General features: G+C 39.7%; 1 protein-coding gene across 12 annotated transcripts in view; it reads left to right on the top strand.

Annotated features, from left to right (window-relative positions):
* LOC133621664 (sodium channel and clathrin linker 1-like) overlaps positions 1–19,163 on the top strand; it is a 106,947-nt gene that overhangs the window by 53,354 nt on the left and 34,430 nt on the right. For 9 of the 12 annotated variants that reach the window (XM_061983910.1, XM_061983904.1, XM_061983905.1 and 6 more), the window contains 3 exons: positions 3,474–3,544; positions 4,617–4,706; positions 5,085–5,175. In XM_061983910.1, coding sequence (XP_061839894.1) covers positions 3,519–3,544; positions 4,617–4,706; positions 5,085–5,175 — 207 coding nt within the window. In that variant the 5' untranslated portion in view covers positions 3,474–3,518. The remainder of the gene's footprint in view (positions 1–3,473; positions 3,545–4,616; positions 4,707–5,084; positions 5,176–19,163) is intronic. The other 3 variants (XM_072916070.1, XM_072916072.1, XM_072916069.1) reach the window with 1 other exon arrangement.

Below are 19,163 nucleotides of genomic sequence, written 5' to 3'. Positions count from 1 at the left end.
AAAGACATTGAACAAATGGTGACTGACTGCATCTGAATTAAACAAGCTACAGCAACACATTAGTTACATAAATCACATTTTAAAAAATGACAATGACTACGTTTCCATGCACTAAATAAGTATTAATTTCTCAAATAATGCGGCTCAAAATAAGCAGTCAAAAACCCATGGAAACACCTTAATCTGATTGTTTGGTTTTTGGAAAATTAGTAGTAATGTGGCCAGAAATGGTACTGCAATCACGGTCAAAATTCTGTAGTCCTCTCCCGCTCTCCGTGACTGAGGTTGCCAGATACGCATCCGAATCCGAATCCCACTCCAAGGAACTTCAAATGATAATCGACGAGTCCTACGCTGTAGGTTTCTCTTGTTTATGCTTCTTGCAAGATGGTTTACTAAGTAATTATGCCACATTTGACAAATGTCGATTAGCCAAATGTATTTGTAAAGTTACGCAGCAATATTTTAATCGGGAGTCGGGACAGATTGTTGGCATTACCCTGCTAAAATGTCTCGTTTGACCACACGGACCACCATCCAAATATAATATGTACAATAACATACAATATATTATATATGGCATATTCTTACTTTGATCGCAAGCCAAGGCAAATTACAGCCACATTTGTTCAGCATAACTCCATGTTGCATCCAACCTGACGCACTGTATTGTCTTCCATTTACGCACATCAAAAGAGCATCATACACAAATACAAATAGACGGAGTAAACATTGAAAGGGTAACAGAAAGTAGATTTTTGGGAGTAATAATAGATGATAAAATGAACTGGAAATCTCATTTAAAAAATATGCAACATAAAGTGGCAAGACATATTTAAATAATGAACAAAGCAAAATATGTTTGACCATAAATCACTCCATATTCTCTACTGCTCGTTAGTGTTACCATATCTGAGTTATTGTGCAGAAATTTGGGGAAATAACTACAAATGTGCACTTCATTCACTAACCGTGTTACAAAAAAGATCAGTTAGACTGATACATAATGTTGGATATAGAGAACATACAAACACATTTATTGAATCAAAAATATTGAAATTCAACGATTTGGTAAAATTGCAAACAGCTAAAATGATGTACAAAGATATAACCTGCTACCTAAGAATGTACAACAATTCTTCTCAAAGAGGAGAAATATAACCTTAGAAGAAAAACTAACTCAAAACATTTGTATGCACATACAACATTTAAGACCTTTAGCATATCAGTATGTGGAATTAAACTATGGAATGGATTAAGCAAAAAAGTTAAACAATGTAGTGATATGATCCAGTTTAAGAGGTTGTTCAAATTAATAGTGCTTACTAAGTACAAGGAAGGAGAATTATGAGAAATACCTTCAACCTTATTGAAAACAGTATATTCCTAATCTGAGTATGTTTATCATGACTGACTTAATTATATATAGCAAGAACTGCTGTATTAATCATTCACTGAAAAAGAAGACAGTAAATGAACATATTTATTTGTAAACGCTCTGAAGTGGGAAAGGGGTAGTATTAAATAAGCTTTGCTTCTTCCGGCTCCTTTTTGGGCATGACGTAAAGAGAAATCATATGAAATGATGTCTGATGTATTATACTGTAAGTGTGTTCATGTTCGGAATAAACTAAACTCAATCAATCAAACACCATCTTTCAATGCAGAGTGCGATTCTATGAGCCAAAAACCACTATACGCATAAATCATATAGCCTACTACCATGTCAATGCACGAAGTAGAAAATCATTACATGTAATGCATTATATTGTGCCAAGCAAATACAACTCCATATGTGCCTGAAGCACATACAGTACCAGAAACCGCAATTAGCCGTGCTAATGTCGGAAGACATTTCCTCAGCGTATCAGCATTTTGAGAAGGAAATAGGCACTGACACTACCCATTTGCAAGTAGGTTTTATTTGTCGAAAATATACTTTTCCCTGTCAGTTTGATGACACATCGACATACAGGCTAACGGGCATTAATTTCCCCCGTTAGCCTATATGTCGATGTGTCATTGACCGGGCTAGCATGCTAAGTATTCGTTGCACGAACATACTATCTTTGAGCAAGATCATAGACTGTATTGGACAATATAGTTTACATCCAAAATGTCCATTTCCATTTATTACAAGTAATAAGAAAACGTAAATGCCTGACTTACCTATCAATGAGGAAATTAGCAAGTTTGGCGTCAAATGAAAAAAATCTTCTGCGCATTCAATCGATATCTGTCTTCAGTCGAATCCCCGATACAAATCCTTGTTTTTTTCCTGGCTTTGTCATGAATAGGTTGAGAATCGTAACAACGCTTTTTAGATTTACTAAGTTCCGACATGTTTAGTAACTTTACCAGTGGCAGTAGCGAGACGAAGATGATGGTGCGTAACTGGCAACCTGGATGTGACACACTCATGGACTTTCTAATTGGTCAAACAGTGGAGGGTGGGGCATCGAAAAGAAAACAATAATTAGTTGTAATAACAGTTATAACTAACTGTTATTAGTTATAAAGGTATTCATATCTTGACATATCATGGCCATTTAATGATGACTTGACATGAAATTATTACATATGGCACCTTAACGCGTGGGCTGTAACCAAGAAGCGGATTCTATTCAATCAAAAGATAGGCACCAACTGGAATGAAGAGGAGACTGTATATTTACTTCACAAATTAAAAGAACAGAACCTTTTCAAGTGCATCGATGGGAGAAAATTAAAAAGATGTATCCTTAGAAGGTAGCTATCAGAAAATGGAGAATGCAGGCTTTGTTCAGACTCCAGAACAAATATGAGTGAGATGGAAGAGAAAGGAGCAGGTATTTTACAAGGCAAGGAAGAACGTGTACACAAACCTCTTCACGTTGCATTTGTGCGCTCCAAACTGATTATCAATAACTTTATTCCGCAAAACTGATAAGCTTATACAGATCAATAGCAACCCTCATCTAATGAGATATCGGAGAATGAACGGCCACCAGAGACATAAATAGGGAACTCTACACCTGGAGTTTTACAACTGAAGAAGTCTTTTGGAAAAATGAAAAGTTTCCACAAACAAGAAGAGTCCAGTTGTATCCATCTAATGTCTTTGTTGATTACCATGACCTGTATGACTGAGAATCTACAACGACATTTTGATATTTCATTGTATCGTAAAGTCTGCATGAGATAGTAAATATTGTCCATATGTGTATCTGAGTTACATGAAGATGGGCCTGGCTGAATACTGTGACAGGTGACCAGTGCAGGATGTAGTCCATGTTCTGTCACCAGTGAGTTTTCAATCAAGCACAAGTGTCTCAAAGGGCTTCACAAACTTGACATCCCCTGATCAGAAAGGTTTTAAAAGGCTCCAGCCCCTTGCAACTCTGAATTGAATGTAGAAATGTGATTTATGGTATTACAATATATGTTTGGAACCCTGCCACACTAATAACTATAGTGTTTCATGTCACACACAGACCAATTGTAATTTATTGAAGACCGTGAGTCAGCAAAGTACAGAAATGGAGGAGCTACATGATCAACTCAGGTAAATAACTTATGATTTAGTGGTACTGTTGCAACAATCAAGCAATCAGCCCTTTGAGTAGGCTTCTTTTCAGGATGAGTGGCTCTCAGTACGTCTCCATGCACTAAGCTGGTCCGATTTCTCAAATAGTTTGTCTCTAAATACGCATCCTACAATCCATGGAATCACCTTAATCCTATCGTGTTCAGTTTTTGAATAGTCGGACCAACACACCTGGATTATGCCATCCCTCAAAGGGTTGTGTGCTGCCGAAGGGAACCTTTGGTATCGCGGAATACAACCCGGATGCAGATACCATTCTATAAAAAGATAAGCATCAATTCGAATGAAGAGAAGACTGTTTATTTGCTTCACAAGTTAAAATAACTGAACAATTTGGGCATCGATGGTCGAAAAAAAGAAAGGGAGATTTATTTAAGAAGGAAATGTAAAATGCCGGCTTAATTCGGACTCCCGAACAAAACTTCTTCCTAAGTCGTAATACAGAGCAACAATTTAGATGGACAGATAGATAGTACTTTATTGATTCCTTAGGCGCAGTGAACAAATCGCATAGGTCAGGGATCTGCAAACCGCGCCTCTGGAGCCTCCTTGTTGTTGTTCCCTCAGATTTTTTTTTACCCTAAAGAGAGAAAAGCTTGCATTTTTGAAAAGAGTCTGTGAGGTCGTGAATGCGCAACGGCTTGAGTCCTGAGGCGCAAGAAGGCAAGTAAAAGAGACTGGAAGCCTGTGTGTTTGGTTCAGCTTCTCAAGTGTGCAACCTCTTGGGTAAGCTAACCATGAATACTTGCCTAAAAAGAAAAAGAAAAAGTTTAATTTCACATGAACAAATTGCTTTTTCTGCAAAATACAGATATAAAATATATATATAAACATATAAACAAAACATTTACAAGTTTTCAAGAGTTGCGTTTTGCAGCTCTATTTTTCAATAGTGAAAGAGGCGGAAAAATATGTGTTTTAATAGTAAAGGTTGCAGACCCCTGGCACAGGTGAACCCTTGAGTGATGGCTGTAACAGGGAGTCAGACACACACTAAAAGAAACTACTCTACTTTCCCATGACTTTCAAGTCGTCGGGGGGATAACTGCGATGAAGAAGCAGCCAGTCTGCGCCAGTTCCCACGGTTCTTAGTGGCCGTCAATAGCTCCGGGGTCGACAGGTCCGTCCATGACTTGATGTTGTCTGTTCAGGATTTATGTGGTCTTCCTCGCTTCCTTCCACCCTCTAGTGTGCCCTGCATGATAGTCTTGCACAGGGTGTTGTGGTGGCATGTGTGTCCGAACCAAGCAAATGTCCTTCTTTTCACTGTTGCAAGCAGGGGTTCTTGGTGACCGAGTCTTTCGACTTCACCTCGCACATACTAATTGGTTTTGTGTTTGTGGTATGTTATCTTGAGTATTCTTCTAAGGCATTTGTTTTCAAAGGCGTGTATTTTTCGTTCTGATTAGAAAACAAGAAAGAAACAGTAATCACCAAAAGTATTACATTACATGTGAGCAGTATGATATTGTTGTGTTGTCAATGTGTTTGTTTGTAGAACAACCAAGGATGATCTGAGAACTGCCAAAGCCAAAGTGGATGAAATGACACAACAGCTTCTGTTTGTTCAACAGCAGATAAAGAAACAGGTAAACAAACACTTAAAATACAACACAATGAGAGATTGACACACAATTTTACACCACTTATGTTTTTAATTGACTCTTCATCCACTATTGGTAAGTTATTTGAACAAAATAAAAACTATTGGAACACCTGTTCATTCCAATAACAGAGATTAAAAATTGCAGAAAATATGACGTTCTTCCGTACTTTCCATCGACAGTGTGTACAATTTTGACTTAAAGGACACAGATCGGTTCATTTTGGGTATAGTAAGGCAACGTAATACAACACATAAAACTGATTAGCTTCTGTGTAAACAGCTTAAATGATTTAAAAAAAACTTAAAAACTTCAAACTGCTTTGGTAATTCTCCACTAAATGCTATTCCAAAATAAAAGATGAAAAAATAAACATGACATTTTATATACAGTCTTCCCTCGCCACTTTGCAGCTCACTTACTGCAGTCTCAGTGCATTGTGGATTTTAAAGTACCATTGAGTACACTGATTTTTGAGTGCCCATTAAGTTTCATATTAAATTACCATATGTTTTTGAGTGCATAACGTGTTTTAATAGCATAGGAAGTGTTTTAAGTGTGTGTGAAAGCAGTGTGGAATGGCTTATAAAAACTTGGGGTCAGTCATGTTATGATTGTTTCCCCTACATTTAAAAAAAAACACTTCCTTGTGGTCTACGTCTACATAACATAATGGTGGTGCTTAGGTCAAAACTTTGCATAGATTATGTTTTACAGACCATCTTCAAGCCACTTCAAGGTCCGAGGTGAGGGACTAAACAAAGAGAAGCTCAAAGACTTCTATGAATACACAATATTGAGGACCAAGGTTTCCTTTGCGCGAATGCGGGTCACCAGGGCCCCCCTCTGAAGTGGCATGGGTTCCCCATAGAAATTGGGTACTCTGTGAGCTGGGCAACAGTTGAAGGCTGGGTCCTTGGCAGTCCGATCCTGGACTCTCTTCCACTCTGGCGTTGCCTGCAGTGAGAGGCGATGGTTGGGAGTGGCAGTACTTGTTGCCTCGCGGCTCAAAGCCTGCACACTGGAGTTTAACCCGGTAGACGAGAGGGTAACTTCCCTCCACCTCCGGGTGGGGGGACGGGTCCTGACTGTTGTTTGTGCTCACTCACCAAACAGCAGTTCAGAGTACCCATCCTTTTTGGAGTCCCTAGATGGAGTCCTGGACAGTGCTCCCTCTGGTGATTCCCTCTACTGGGGGACGTCAATGCTCACATTGGCAACGACAGGGAAATCCGGAGAGGTGTGATTGGGAGAAACGGTTTCCCAGATCTAAACCCAAGTGGGGTTTTGTTATTGGACTTTTGTGCTTGTCACAGATTATCCATAATGAACACCATGTTCAAACAGAAGGGTGTCCATATGTGCACTTGGCAACAGGACACCCTAGGCCGCAGTTCAATGATCGACTTTGTGGTTGTATCATCTGATTTGCAGTCTAATGTTTTAGACACTCAGGTGGAGGGAGGGAAGGAGCTTTCAAACTGATCATCACCTGGTGGTGAGTTGACTCCGATGGTGGGGGAGGATACCGGACAGACCTGGCAGACCAAAACGCATAGTGAGGGTCATTTGGGAACATCTGGCAGAGTCTCCCGTCAGAGAGAGTTTAAACTCCCTCCTCCCGAAGAACTTTGAACATGTTACTAGGAAGGCGCTGGAGTGGACTATTATTGAGGCAGTCGATGGGAGCTATGGCCACAAGGTGGTTTGTGCGTACCGTTGCGGTAATCCCAGAACCTACTGGTGGAGACCAGCATTGAGGGATACCGTCAAGCTGAAGAAGGAGTCCTATCAGATCCTTTTGGCTCATGGGCATACTTGCCAACCTTGAGACCTCCGATTTCGGGTGGTTGGGGGCGTGGTTGAGAGGGGAGGAGTATATTTACAGCTAGAATTCACCAAGTCAAGTATTTCATATATATATATATATATATATATATATATATATATATATATAAGAAATACTTGACTTTCAGTGAATTCTAGCTATATATATATATATATTTATTTATTTAATTATATATATATATATATATATATATATATATTTATTTATTTAATTATATATATATATATATATATATATATACATATATATATATATATATATATATATATATAAGAGAAATACTTGAATTTCAGTGTTCATTTATTTACACATATACACACACATAACACTCATCTACTCATTGTTGAGTTAAGGGTTGAATTGTCCATCCTTGTTCTATTCTCTGTCACTACTTTTCTAACCATGCTGAACACCCTCTCTGATGATGCATTCTGCTTCGTCTCCTTGTTGTGTGCACAGTTGTGCACTGCACTCTCTAAAAGCCGTAGATGTTATTGTCACATATGCATGTACAGTAGATGGCAGTATTGTTCTGTTTAAGAGTGTCACAACATTGCTGTTTATGGCAGACGAACTGCTTTACGGTAGACGAAAACGTGACTGCTCTTGTGTGTTGTTACCGCGCTGGGAGGACGTTAATGGAACTGCCTAACAATAAACCCACATAACAAACCAAGAACTCGCCCTCCATCATTCTATAGTTATAACGTGATTGGGCAGGCACGCTGTTTATATTGTGAGAAAGCGGACGTGAAAACAGGCTGTCGACACGTCACTCAGGTCCGCATGGAGCTGGAGGGGGCGTGGCGTCCAGCTCCGCCTGAATTTCGGGAGATTTTCGGGAGAGGCGCTGAATTTCGGGAGTCTCCCGGAAAATCCGGGAGGGTTGGCAAGTATGCTCATGGGACTCCGGAGGCAGCGGGACAAGTACCAACAGGCTACTTTGTATTAGAAATGGCAACAGCGAAGGATTTATCATGTGCATGTACGAGCCAGTCCATCTCACAACAAGAGGATAGAGACAAATAAAATGCTTATTGATTACAATGTCGTACTGCAATGATGGACTTCTGCAAAGCTCTTTGGCTATATGTACTGTATGTATGGCGATCTCCGCTGAAGTGGCATATTGGAAAAACGTCACAAGACGTTGGTTTTACATAATAGGACCCCTGTAAATGGGATCTATTGTGCAAAACCAACTTTTCTTACATATTGGCACCTGTTTTTGTGTATTTAGGATCCCCGTAATTCCCAACAATTTAAAATCAAACCATGGATATATTTATCAAACAATCTTGCTTTTCTTCATACTTGCTCCAAATGAGCTGTTTGGAATTTGTCACTGGTTACGTCAGTAGATATCTCCATTTATAGTCGAGGTTTACCCAAAGGGCTTTGCACGAGTCCGCCATTGTAGTCCAATGTTGTAATCACAAACTTCCTTTTTTTTTTCATCATCTTGCTGTTAGGCAGGCTGGGTCGAACATGTACATGCATCCTCCGCTGTTGCCATTTCTAATACAAAGTAGTGTATAGTTCTGACTTACATCTGTCGTACACTCGATACGGAAGCGCTAAAAACTGAAACAGGGATAAGAATGGGGAGAAGACGCTGTCGAAGTGGAGCCACATAAATAAGACCGCCTACAAAATGGTGCATGCTGAGGAGATTTGTCAGAAAGTGGCTTGAAAACGGTCGGTAAAACATATTCTATGCTACATTTTTACCGAAGAACCACCATTACAGGTTATGTAGACCACAAGGAAGTGTTTTAAATGTGATCAAAAAAATCATAATATGACCACTTTATATACTTATTATATTCATAGAAATCATGGAACGTAACCACCGCGATAATTGAGGGAACACTGTACAAGGGTACCTCACAATACGAGTGCCACAGCTCACAAGTTTTTCGAAATATGAGCCGTCTTTCAGCTAACTGTTAAGCTTCAAGTTGCGAGTAAAAATTTGGGTTACGAGCTTTCCCACTGCTAGCTGGCGTAGCAAATGTCAGTTAATTAAATAATGAAAAATTGCTTGGGGGCATCAATTGGGCCTGCAGCTTCTCTCATGCTTCATCAGCTTGAATGGAAAGCATCAGTGTACATTTTCACATCTCTCCACACATGTATGTTCAATGGGATTCAAGTCTGGGTTCTGGAGGTCCACTCAAGGACATTCACAGATGTGTCCTGAAGATACTACTTTGAGATCTCGACTTTATGCTTAGAATGGTTTATTGCAAAATTTGTGTGTATATTGCGGATATTCGTCTTTCCATTTATCCTGACGAGCCTCCCAGGTGATTCTTCCACCACCATGCTTTACTGTAGGGATGCTATCATCCAGGTGATAGGTGCGGCCTGGTTTCCTGAAAAAACCTTAAGGGCCTACCTTGTGTCAAAAATGATTTACGACCTAGCTGTCAAATGATTTATGACCTAGCTGTCAAAAGATCAAAGGATTTATGACCTTAGGGTCAAAAGGTCAGATGATTTATGACCTAGCTGTCAAAAATGACCTGTCAAAAATGATTTACGACCTTATGGCAAAAGATGATTTATGACCTAGCTGTCAAAAATGACCTGTCAAAAATGATTTATGACCTTATGGCAAAAGATGATTTATGACCTTATGGCAAAGATGATTTATGACCTAGCTGTCAAAAGAAATGATTAATGACTGTGATACACCTTGTGTCAAAAATGATTGATGACCTTAGAAGAGGGGTGGGGTTACGGAAAGGTCAGAGGGAGGGGGGTATGAGGAGTCCTACGAGTCCCGCAGTCGTGGTGGATGAAAGTAGGAAAAGTCCTCAAAAATCAACCAACACATACACACACACACACACACACACACACACATACACACACATATATATGTGAATGGGTTTGATTATAACAAAGTGTTTGTTAGTATGAGCCCCAAGAGGAAATGGAAAAGATGGAGAAACCCTTTTTTTTCAGCAGCTACGATTAGTGAAACGACAGTTTCCATTTATAAAAATAATAATAACAAACAGTCTCAGTGTTCCAATCCCACAAGTCCCGCTGCGTTACACACGAGTCCAGGGGTGCCCCCGACAGGTCCAAAACGCACCCATCGAAGTCGCACTGTGAGTGAGGAAGAAAAATTGGCAAAAGTCCCGAAAATGTTCGAAAATCACACACACACACACGCACACACGCACACACGCACACACGCTTTTTTTTAAAGATTTTTTTTTTTTTTTTTTTTTTTTGGGCTTTGTACATTATTTCAGCTGTTTGCAATTTTACCAAATTATAGAACTTTAATATATCTGACGAGTCAAATGATTTTCATTTTAGAAAAAAAAACAGACAATATACAATATATATATATATATTTACTTACAAACGTTCCCTTTTTGCTCCGGTTGGAGCGGATGATTTTGTCCGGAGGAGACCGTCGTCGTCGTAGGCTTGCTCGAGGACAACAGCTTCGAAAAGATGATGTTGTACATGCTGTAAGTTCTTTTTGCATTCTGGACGTTCATCCTTTAAGCTCAGAGTTTTGACGACCTCCTAGCACTAGCTCGTCTTCCGCACAACTGAACTTCCCGCTCAGAGAAGTAGGCGGGGTTTGATTCCGGAGGTGGGGGTTTGTTTCCGAGTGCGATTGTGAAAGTGTCGAGAGAAAACGACAGCGCCGCTTGGTGTTAAAATCGTGCATGTTTTTTCATACTTTGTTACAAACCTAATGTCAAGGAACAATAAAGACGGTAACTTTGTTTAGAAATATGTATTCATACCGTAAATGTGCTGTTTATTACGTTGTTACATGAACACTGATAACTCTTAAAGTTTTGTCCATTTTTATAACAATGAAAAAGCGTTTTGCCTCTAACAATAAACGCTCTAAAACATTTACGAATTAAAACATATAAAAAAAAAAAACATATTTTAAAACTCATATAATAGTAGAACAATATTTATAACGTTTGTTTTGTTAAAGAAAGTGTATTATATAGGTATGTTGCTAACGTTTTACGAATTAAAACATATAAAAAAACATATTTTAAAACTCATATAATAGTAGAACAATATTTATAATGTTTGTTTTGCTAAAGAAAGTATATTATATAGGTATGTTGCTAATGTTTTATACATGTGTTTATTTTAAATAACACTTTGTTAAAATATTTTAAGGTATTAGTTATTTTTGAGCACATTTGACAATTGTTGATAACTGTGATATGATTTTATTTTTTTTAACATTTCTAATTTACATAAACTTGTAAAGACACCGCGTTTGTTTCGTGTTTTAACATTAAGGAAAGTTTGTATTGTTTATTATTGTTGTTTGGCACAGTTTATTTTTAATAAGCTAAGGGGTTTATCAAAGTACATCACAGATTAACATACGCACATGTCCAAAAAAATTGCAACGTTGTACAAGTTGGAATAATAGTTGCGACGTACAAACTGTCTGTTGTGTAGAAACGTTTTTGAAACGTTGAAATGGAAACGCTGTACACATTGTGTTTGGTGAATAAAAAAAAACATTTTATTGAAACAAAAGTTTTGTCACATCATTCGAGGTTTAGCCAAGGCGTTAACAATGTCACCTTTTTACTTCTTCGTTTCCTCTCAGGGGCTAGAAATGTTTCATTTTTTCTAGTTCTACATAGATGGGTTGAAAAGAAGTATAAATCCACACAATATTATGGGTACAGAGTTCGTAACGTGTTCACAATTTTCCAATATACATTTTACAAAAAAAATTAAATAAAATAAAAAATAAAAAAATAAAAAAGTCTTTCCACAACCGCTAGGCCCTACAACCAAGCATGAAAAAGGTGTATACAATCTAGGGTCAAACTCTACTTGTTCCATTTTGTCCATTTTTTTCCCTCTCTAATACCCAAATGGTAAAGTTTTCCCGTCGGGAAAGAGCCGTCTTTTGTCATACACGACTCTGAACTTCTTTTCGAACGAAGTGTTTTTTAAAAGGAAGCCCCTTTTATCACGAGCAATTTGATGATGAGGCGTGTATATCTCACCCGTTTTGTCTCCCTGTAGATAACCCTCTACCAAATCTTTGACGCTGTCAAAGTTGACCCTCTCGCAACACTCTCTGTTTTGAGTAATTCCCTTGGTTACGCAGCACAGTTTTTTTACCCCGTAGGGTTTGGTAGGCATAACTCTTTGGACCGGCAGAGGCAAATTCTTGAATGCTGTCGCCCCCCAACTCATCCGTCAATTCCCCGAGATAGGAGCCCGTCTCCAGAGAAGCTTCCCCCTCGTTTACCGTGTAGATTAAACTATCGGTGTCTGTGTAAAGAACTCTCTCTTGCAGCTTCTCTAGGTAACCATACATTTTCAACCGTGCGTAAGCGGTGGTAAAAGCGGCAATAAATACATTGTTTGTGTTACCGGGAAGCACCACGCTGTTTTTGCCGTATCTCCACTGTACCATGGCAATCTTATCGCTGAGAAAGGAGAAATATTCAACCATATATTTTCCTGAAAATACAAAGTTGTAAAATTCTTCACTTTTTTTCACCAAGGTGGTCTGAGTTCTATTGTGCCTCTCCGCAAACTTTCCCCAAAGACTGTTTAAAAAGAGTTTTGACATTTGTCTCTTGGCGGGGTTGACCTCGATTTTTGCAGCATCCAACAGTATTCTCTGATTTTCACGATATTCGCGAATGTACTTTTCCCTGCTTTCTACATCGACGGCTTCTTTAGGATACCCCGAAGCTTCTTGCTTCCCCTTTAGAAAAGTTTGAACGTAACCCGTAAAGACGCTAGCGCTCTGCTTTTCAAAATGCCATACCTCCGTAATCTTATCGACTCTGTACCCCAACTGCAGAGCTTTGTTGAATTCAACCGTGACCCAGACACCCGTCAGCGCCCTACCTTCCTCATCATGCTCACAGGGTCCCTGTTGGTTATTGGTTTCGGCGCATGTGCGACAAAGTGTAAACACTAGTTTGCCTTTGGCCGTTCTGTAGGGTAGCACTGGAAAATAGAGACCTCGAGGGGGGTGAACGATAGCTCTGACCAGACCAAAATAGTTTTGAACGTCCTCAAAATCCTTGTGGATGATGACGGGATGACCCAATGGGTAAGGAAATGCGCTGTTGACGTACGGGTAGAGAGAGGTGACATCCTCATACAATACACGCTGCTTCTCACCTGCCGTGTGCCTCAAGTTGAAGGCACTCGTCCTACCCCCAAAAAGAGCATCTCGTGGGATGAGAGGCTCGGGGAAATTGTGAGTTTTGAGAAAGTTTATCACCCTGGGTTGTGATTTTTTCATCTCATTCCACTCGTGCTCTCTGATGATAATGATGTTGGCCTTGTGGTCGCGCTTTAACGCCTCCATTTTTTCCTCGGCAACCCTGTGCAACTCTTCAAAACGAGTGTTTGTCAAAGGACATAAGGCACTGGGTTCAAAACATGTCGGGCATCCGTGATAAAAACATCCCTGAAATTCCCAGACAAACGGCTAGTCGCCGATTACAGCAAATCCGTCTACAAAGTACGACCCCATCTGTTTTTCTCCTTTGTTTAAAGCATGCTGTATAAAAATTCCACGACGATGCGCCTCCCATTATAACCATTGGATACCGGCGTGCGAGTATTTTTTACACGTCCCACGATAGTTATCCGGGGAAGGTATGGCTAGAGAGTCTGGTTCGAGGAAATTAGTCACAAACACCTTCATGCAGGCTGACGCTATGGTGATACGGCTAAAAGGATCAACATGCGTCTCATGCATAAACTCAGCTCTAAATTTGAGGCATCCTGCACGAAGAACGTCGACATCGTTTTTGCAGTAATGTACCGCTTGTTTTCGAAAATCAAAGACCTCTCCGCTCTTTTCGCGATACCACGTCTCAAACTTGTCCCGATCGTCGGCCGTCATGCATTCTACTCCGTAATTGCTGATTGGGGGGTATTTTCCTACGTAGTTTAAATGTTCCTCCGAACTAAATTTGTGAGGAAAATACCCCTTGGACCAGCAATCATTGAGTCCCAACGCTTTAGGCATGGCACTGAGTGGCATGGTAAGAAAGGAAACCGAGTCAATGTATTTTAGCCTAAAATCACGGTCTTCAAAACAGAGAACTTTACTCCCCTGCATAATGATAGAGGGAGCTATGCCCAACTGTACCATACCACTCAGTATCAAGTATCCGTCAAATCCTCTCGAATTGTGGGCGATGAATGTAGATTGACGATAACAAGCTTTCCTAAAATGTGTGAGGAAAACTGTAACGCAGTCCGTACCAAAAGCACGCCATTCTTCTCCTTGCAACGTCTTTGTACAGACTAGAAAGGGAATGTGCGTATTGTCGGCATCAACAAACGTCTCAAAATCGTAAAATATGATTTTATCATTGTGCTTTACATCGCTTGGTAGTTTTTGTATATAGCAAAGATGTCCTGTTCCTGCTGCCTCTGTGTCACAGCGGGGTAACTCTACTTTACATATTCGACATTTTGACTTGGGACACTTGTGATTGTCGATACCTGTAGAAACGGGTACATCGTAATATAACCCGCATTCAAGGCATTTTTTCCGACGATCGCAAATGCTGCGGAGTTTACCCATTACCGGCTGTTTTTCCCTATGTTTGAGTAGACATGTAGGTGTACGTGCCCACATGTTGCAATCCTGGCAAAAGACTGATTTTTTCATTATTTTCACACAGTCGGAAATTGTACAAACCACGCAATGACCGTCGCATTTGTGTCTGTTGGCTTTGGTGTACCCTCTGTAGCAGTAGTGGCAAACGTGCGCTTTTGACAAAAATCCTTTAATGTTGGTGATACCGTTGTAATGATTTTGAGATAAATACAGATACAACGGATTATCTGATTTAGGGGAATCTGTCTCAAACAGCGAGAAGGGGCGCTGATCCTCTTCTCTGTACAGTATGACAATTTTACGTCGCACGACTTTTTCAAACGCTTGAATATGACTGAAAGTGACGGGTGTTTGATCGTCTAAGCCCGCTTTTCTCTGTATTTGTCTAGCCTCAAGCACAGCCTGACTATCCGTAAATTCGGGATGAATCAGATGGGCTAGGCTGATGGCAAAACAGAGATGATTGTTCACGTTGTTTGGTTTATACAGATAGCGAGCTTTCTTTTTGTAGAGTTCATGTTCCAAAAGGGTTTCGGCTTTTCTTCTAACACCGCCTCTAGGGTTATGTATCACTTGAACCACTACCTGTATTTCGTCGTCGTTCATAATTTCAGCGTTTGATTGTACCAACAGGTCTAGCACGTTTTGAAAAGCATTCATTACGTCTCCGCCATCGTTTTGAAACGTAAATGAAGCGTGTTTTCGCGCCCTGTCACCGATAAACTCTAATTGGACGATGTCATTGGGTCTAGCCTCCTCTACGACCCTATTTGTCAAGTTTTCAAGGTTGCCCATGACTCGACGGTAAAATGTGACCTAATCTGTTACACCGTTGTTTTGAGGAAAAGATAAAACACTTTTTAACTCGACATTGTTAAACACATCGCGTCTCAAGACATTTAAACCCTCACCTCTCTGGGTCTCATTTAGATTTGGATGGTCATGAGCTGTCCTCTGCTGCTGCACCCCCACCATACCACCCTGTGGTTGTACCCCTTCACCCACCAAATTACCCTGTTGCTGCGGTTGCATGTGTGCGTCTGTGTTTGTGTTTAAATTTAAGCCATTATGAGTATCTTGCAAAGACGGGTTATAGTTTGATTTCCAGTTTGAATGATAAATTGCAATGTGTAAAGAATGAAAAAAGTCTGAATCACATTCTGCTTGGTTATTTGATTCTACATGACGTAGCGCTTGTTGTAAAGGATTGAAAAACTGTGAATCACGTTCTACCCCATTATTTGATTCTAAATGATGATTAGGAACGTTTTCGTTTTCTATTTCTCCGTCATCCTCCTCTAATTCGGGCGAAACTACAATTTTTTCGTCGGCCATTCTATTTCTCTAAAAAATAAAAAAAAATTTAAAAAAATTATAAACCGGTTATATCATTCAAGCAAGGTCAGACAACATGTCAAAGGTACGAGCCAGTATCTTGTAGTGTTGTTTGATCCGTTGTCTTTTTTGCTCCAGTCTGCTCGGCTTTCGACTCTTCCTCTTGCGCCTCTTTTCACCACCTGTAAAAATAAAAAAAAATAAAAAAACATGATCGACTTTAACCACATGTCACGCTGTCGTTTTCACTCAATGAAGAAATATATATATATGACTTTAATTCGATCTGTTTTTGATTACGGATGCATTATTTATCAATCTGCTTCAAAACATTACTTGGGAAAATAGACAGGATCCAATCACAGGTTATGTTGTGGAGCTACAAAATCAACCCCAATTGCAGCATTACAAGTAGAGAAGAATGAAAAACGTTTAGAAATGAGAAGAGATCAATTGTCAGCAGTTTATAGGGCAAACTTAAAAGGGTCCAAGCAAGGACATCCACAAAAGGCGTACATTTTACAAAGAGGAAAGTACAAAACAAGCTCAAAATTAAACTCTAAGGAGAAAATGTAGAAGCGGTACAAGTTTTTAAATATTTGGGTATACGGTTTGATAAAAATATTAACTGGTCAACCCACATCAGCAAAATAGTGGAGAAAAGTAAAAAGGTGTTAAATATAATGAGGGCTTTGAGAGGTAAAGATTGGGGGACTGATAGACAGACATTGAAAGCAATATATATATATGACTTTAATTCGATCTGTTATTGATTACGGATGCATTATTTAGCAATCTGCTTCAAAAACATTACTTGGGAAAATAGACAGGATCCAATCACAGGCTTTAAGGTTATGTTGTGGAGCTACAAAATCAACCCCAATTGCAGCATTACAAGTAGAGAAGAATGAAAAACGTTTAGAAATGAGAAGAGATCAATTGTCAGCAGTTTATAGGGCAAACTTAAAAGGGTCCAAGCAAGGACATCCACAAAAGGCGTAAATTTTACAAAGAGGAAAGTACAAAACAAGCTCAAAATTAAACTCTAAGGAGAAAATGTAGAAGCGGTACAAGTTTTTTAATATTTGGGTATACGGTTTGATAAAAATATTAACTGGTCAACCCACATCAGCAAAATAGTGGAGAAAAGTAAAAAGGTGTTAAATATAATGAGGGCTTTGAGAGGTAAAGATTGGGGGACTGATAGGCAGACATTGAAAGCAATATATATATATGACTTTAATTCGATCTGTTATTGATTACGGATGCATTATTTATCAATCTGCTTCAAAAACATTACTTGGGAAAATAGACAGGATCCAATCACAGGCTTTAAGGTTATGTTGTGGAGCTACAAAATCAACCCCAATTGCAGCATTACAAGTAGAGAAGAATGAAAAATGTTTAGATATGAGAAGAGATCAATTGTCAGCAGTTTATCGGGCAAACTTAAAAGGGTTCAAGCAAGGACATCCAAACCATCAAGTGTTACTAAACTGCCAAGAAAAAGAGAAGAAAAACGAATAGTTTCGGGTGTATAATAGGAGACATATGTAATAAAGCTCAAATTGATAATATTAAAGTTAGCCCTACAGTACCAATCCCTGCAATACCACCGGGGATGTATGAAAACCCAAATGTAAACATGCAATTACTAAAGAATATAAATTGAAATAGTTACCAGATAGAACATTGGATTGAAGAAACGTTTTTAGACAACATCATGGTGTACACAGATGCATCAAAAACTATAAATAATAAGGTAGGAGTTGAGGGGAACGACTTATCTGATAAGTACGCAAAACAAGCAACCACTAAAACAGAAGTAAACACGGAGATTAAGCACAGTAAAGAGGAAGTGAAGAACATAATTAAGATGGAACACAATAAAAAGTCGCAGGATAATTGGAATAAGGAAACATCATGTAGAGAGTATTACAAAGTCGAGTAGATGTAATGAGAGGAGGCAATAGAAATAGGAAGGAATAAGACATTATTACTAGAATGAGATTAGGACATACAAATCTAAATAGTTCATTAAAATTAATAGGGAAACATACTACAGGACTTTGTGATTCTCGCCAACAGTTAGAAAGTGTAGGACATGTTTTAATATATTGTAGGAAATATAATAGAGAAAGGGTAATACTGTATCGTAAGTTAGCAAAAGAGAATATTAGGTTAACGCCGGAAGATATATTAGGACTGCACTCAGAACACATAGGTTATCATAGGTTATAAAGCAATATACACATATTTAAAAAATACTGGTTTAAATAAAAGAATATAGAGTATGGATCCGGGCAACACGGTGGCAGAGGGGTTAGTGCATCTGTCTCACAATACGAAGGTCCTGAGTAGTCTTGGGTTCAATCCCGGGCTCGGGATCTTTCTGTGTGGAGTTTGCATGTTCTCCCCGTGACTGCGTGGGTTCCCTCCGGGTACTCCGGCTTCCTCCCACCTCCAAAGACATGCACCTGGGGATAGGTTGATTGGCAACACTAAATTGGCCCTAGTGTGTGAATGTTGTCCGTCTATCTGTGTTGGCCCTGCGATGAGGTGGCGACTTGTCCAGGGTGTACCCCGCCTTCCGCCCGATTGTAGCTGAGATAGGCTCCAGCGCCCCCCGCGACCCCGAAGGGAATAAGCGGTAGAAAATGGATGGATGGATGGATGGAGTAGGGATCCACCTTGGTCAACACACCGATACAGTAGGTGGCAGTAATGCACACCACAAGGTTGGTTGCCAACAGCCATAAAAACATGAACGATTTTAACCGCTTGTGGCGCTATCGCATTCGCTCGACACTTTCACAATCGCACCCGGAAACAAACCCCCACTTCCGGAATCAAACCCCGCCTACTTCTCAGAGCGGGAAGTTCAGTTGTGTGGAAGACGAGCTAGTGCGAGGACCTCTCAGAACCCCGATGCATTTAGGAAAAACATATATAATGTAAAAAGAACTTACAGTTTGTAGGACTTTCGTCGTCGTCTTTTCCGACGATGTTGTCCGTGAGCAAGCCTTCGTTATCCGGAATCTTTGATGGAAGAAAAGCCTTTACATCCGCAGCAAGCGATCCTTCAGCGACATCATTGGCCTCGATCCCCTCGGTACTCTTCAACGGGAGAAAAGCGTCAGCAGCCTCCGCAAGCAAGTCTTC

Source organism: Nerophis lumbriciformis, linkage group LG25 (genome assembly GCF_033978685.3).
Source record: "Nerophis lumbriciformis linkage group LG25, RoL_Nlum_v2.1, whole genome shotgun sequence".
NCBI classification, from domain to species: Eukaryota; Metazoa; Chordata; class Actinopteri; order Syngnathiformes; family Syngnathidae; genus Nerophis; species Nerophis lumbriciformis.
The sequence above is the reverse complement of the archived record's forward strand: the minus strand, read 5'-3'. Positions and strand labels throughout refer to the sequence as shown.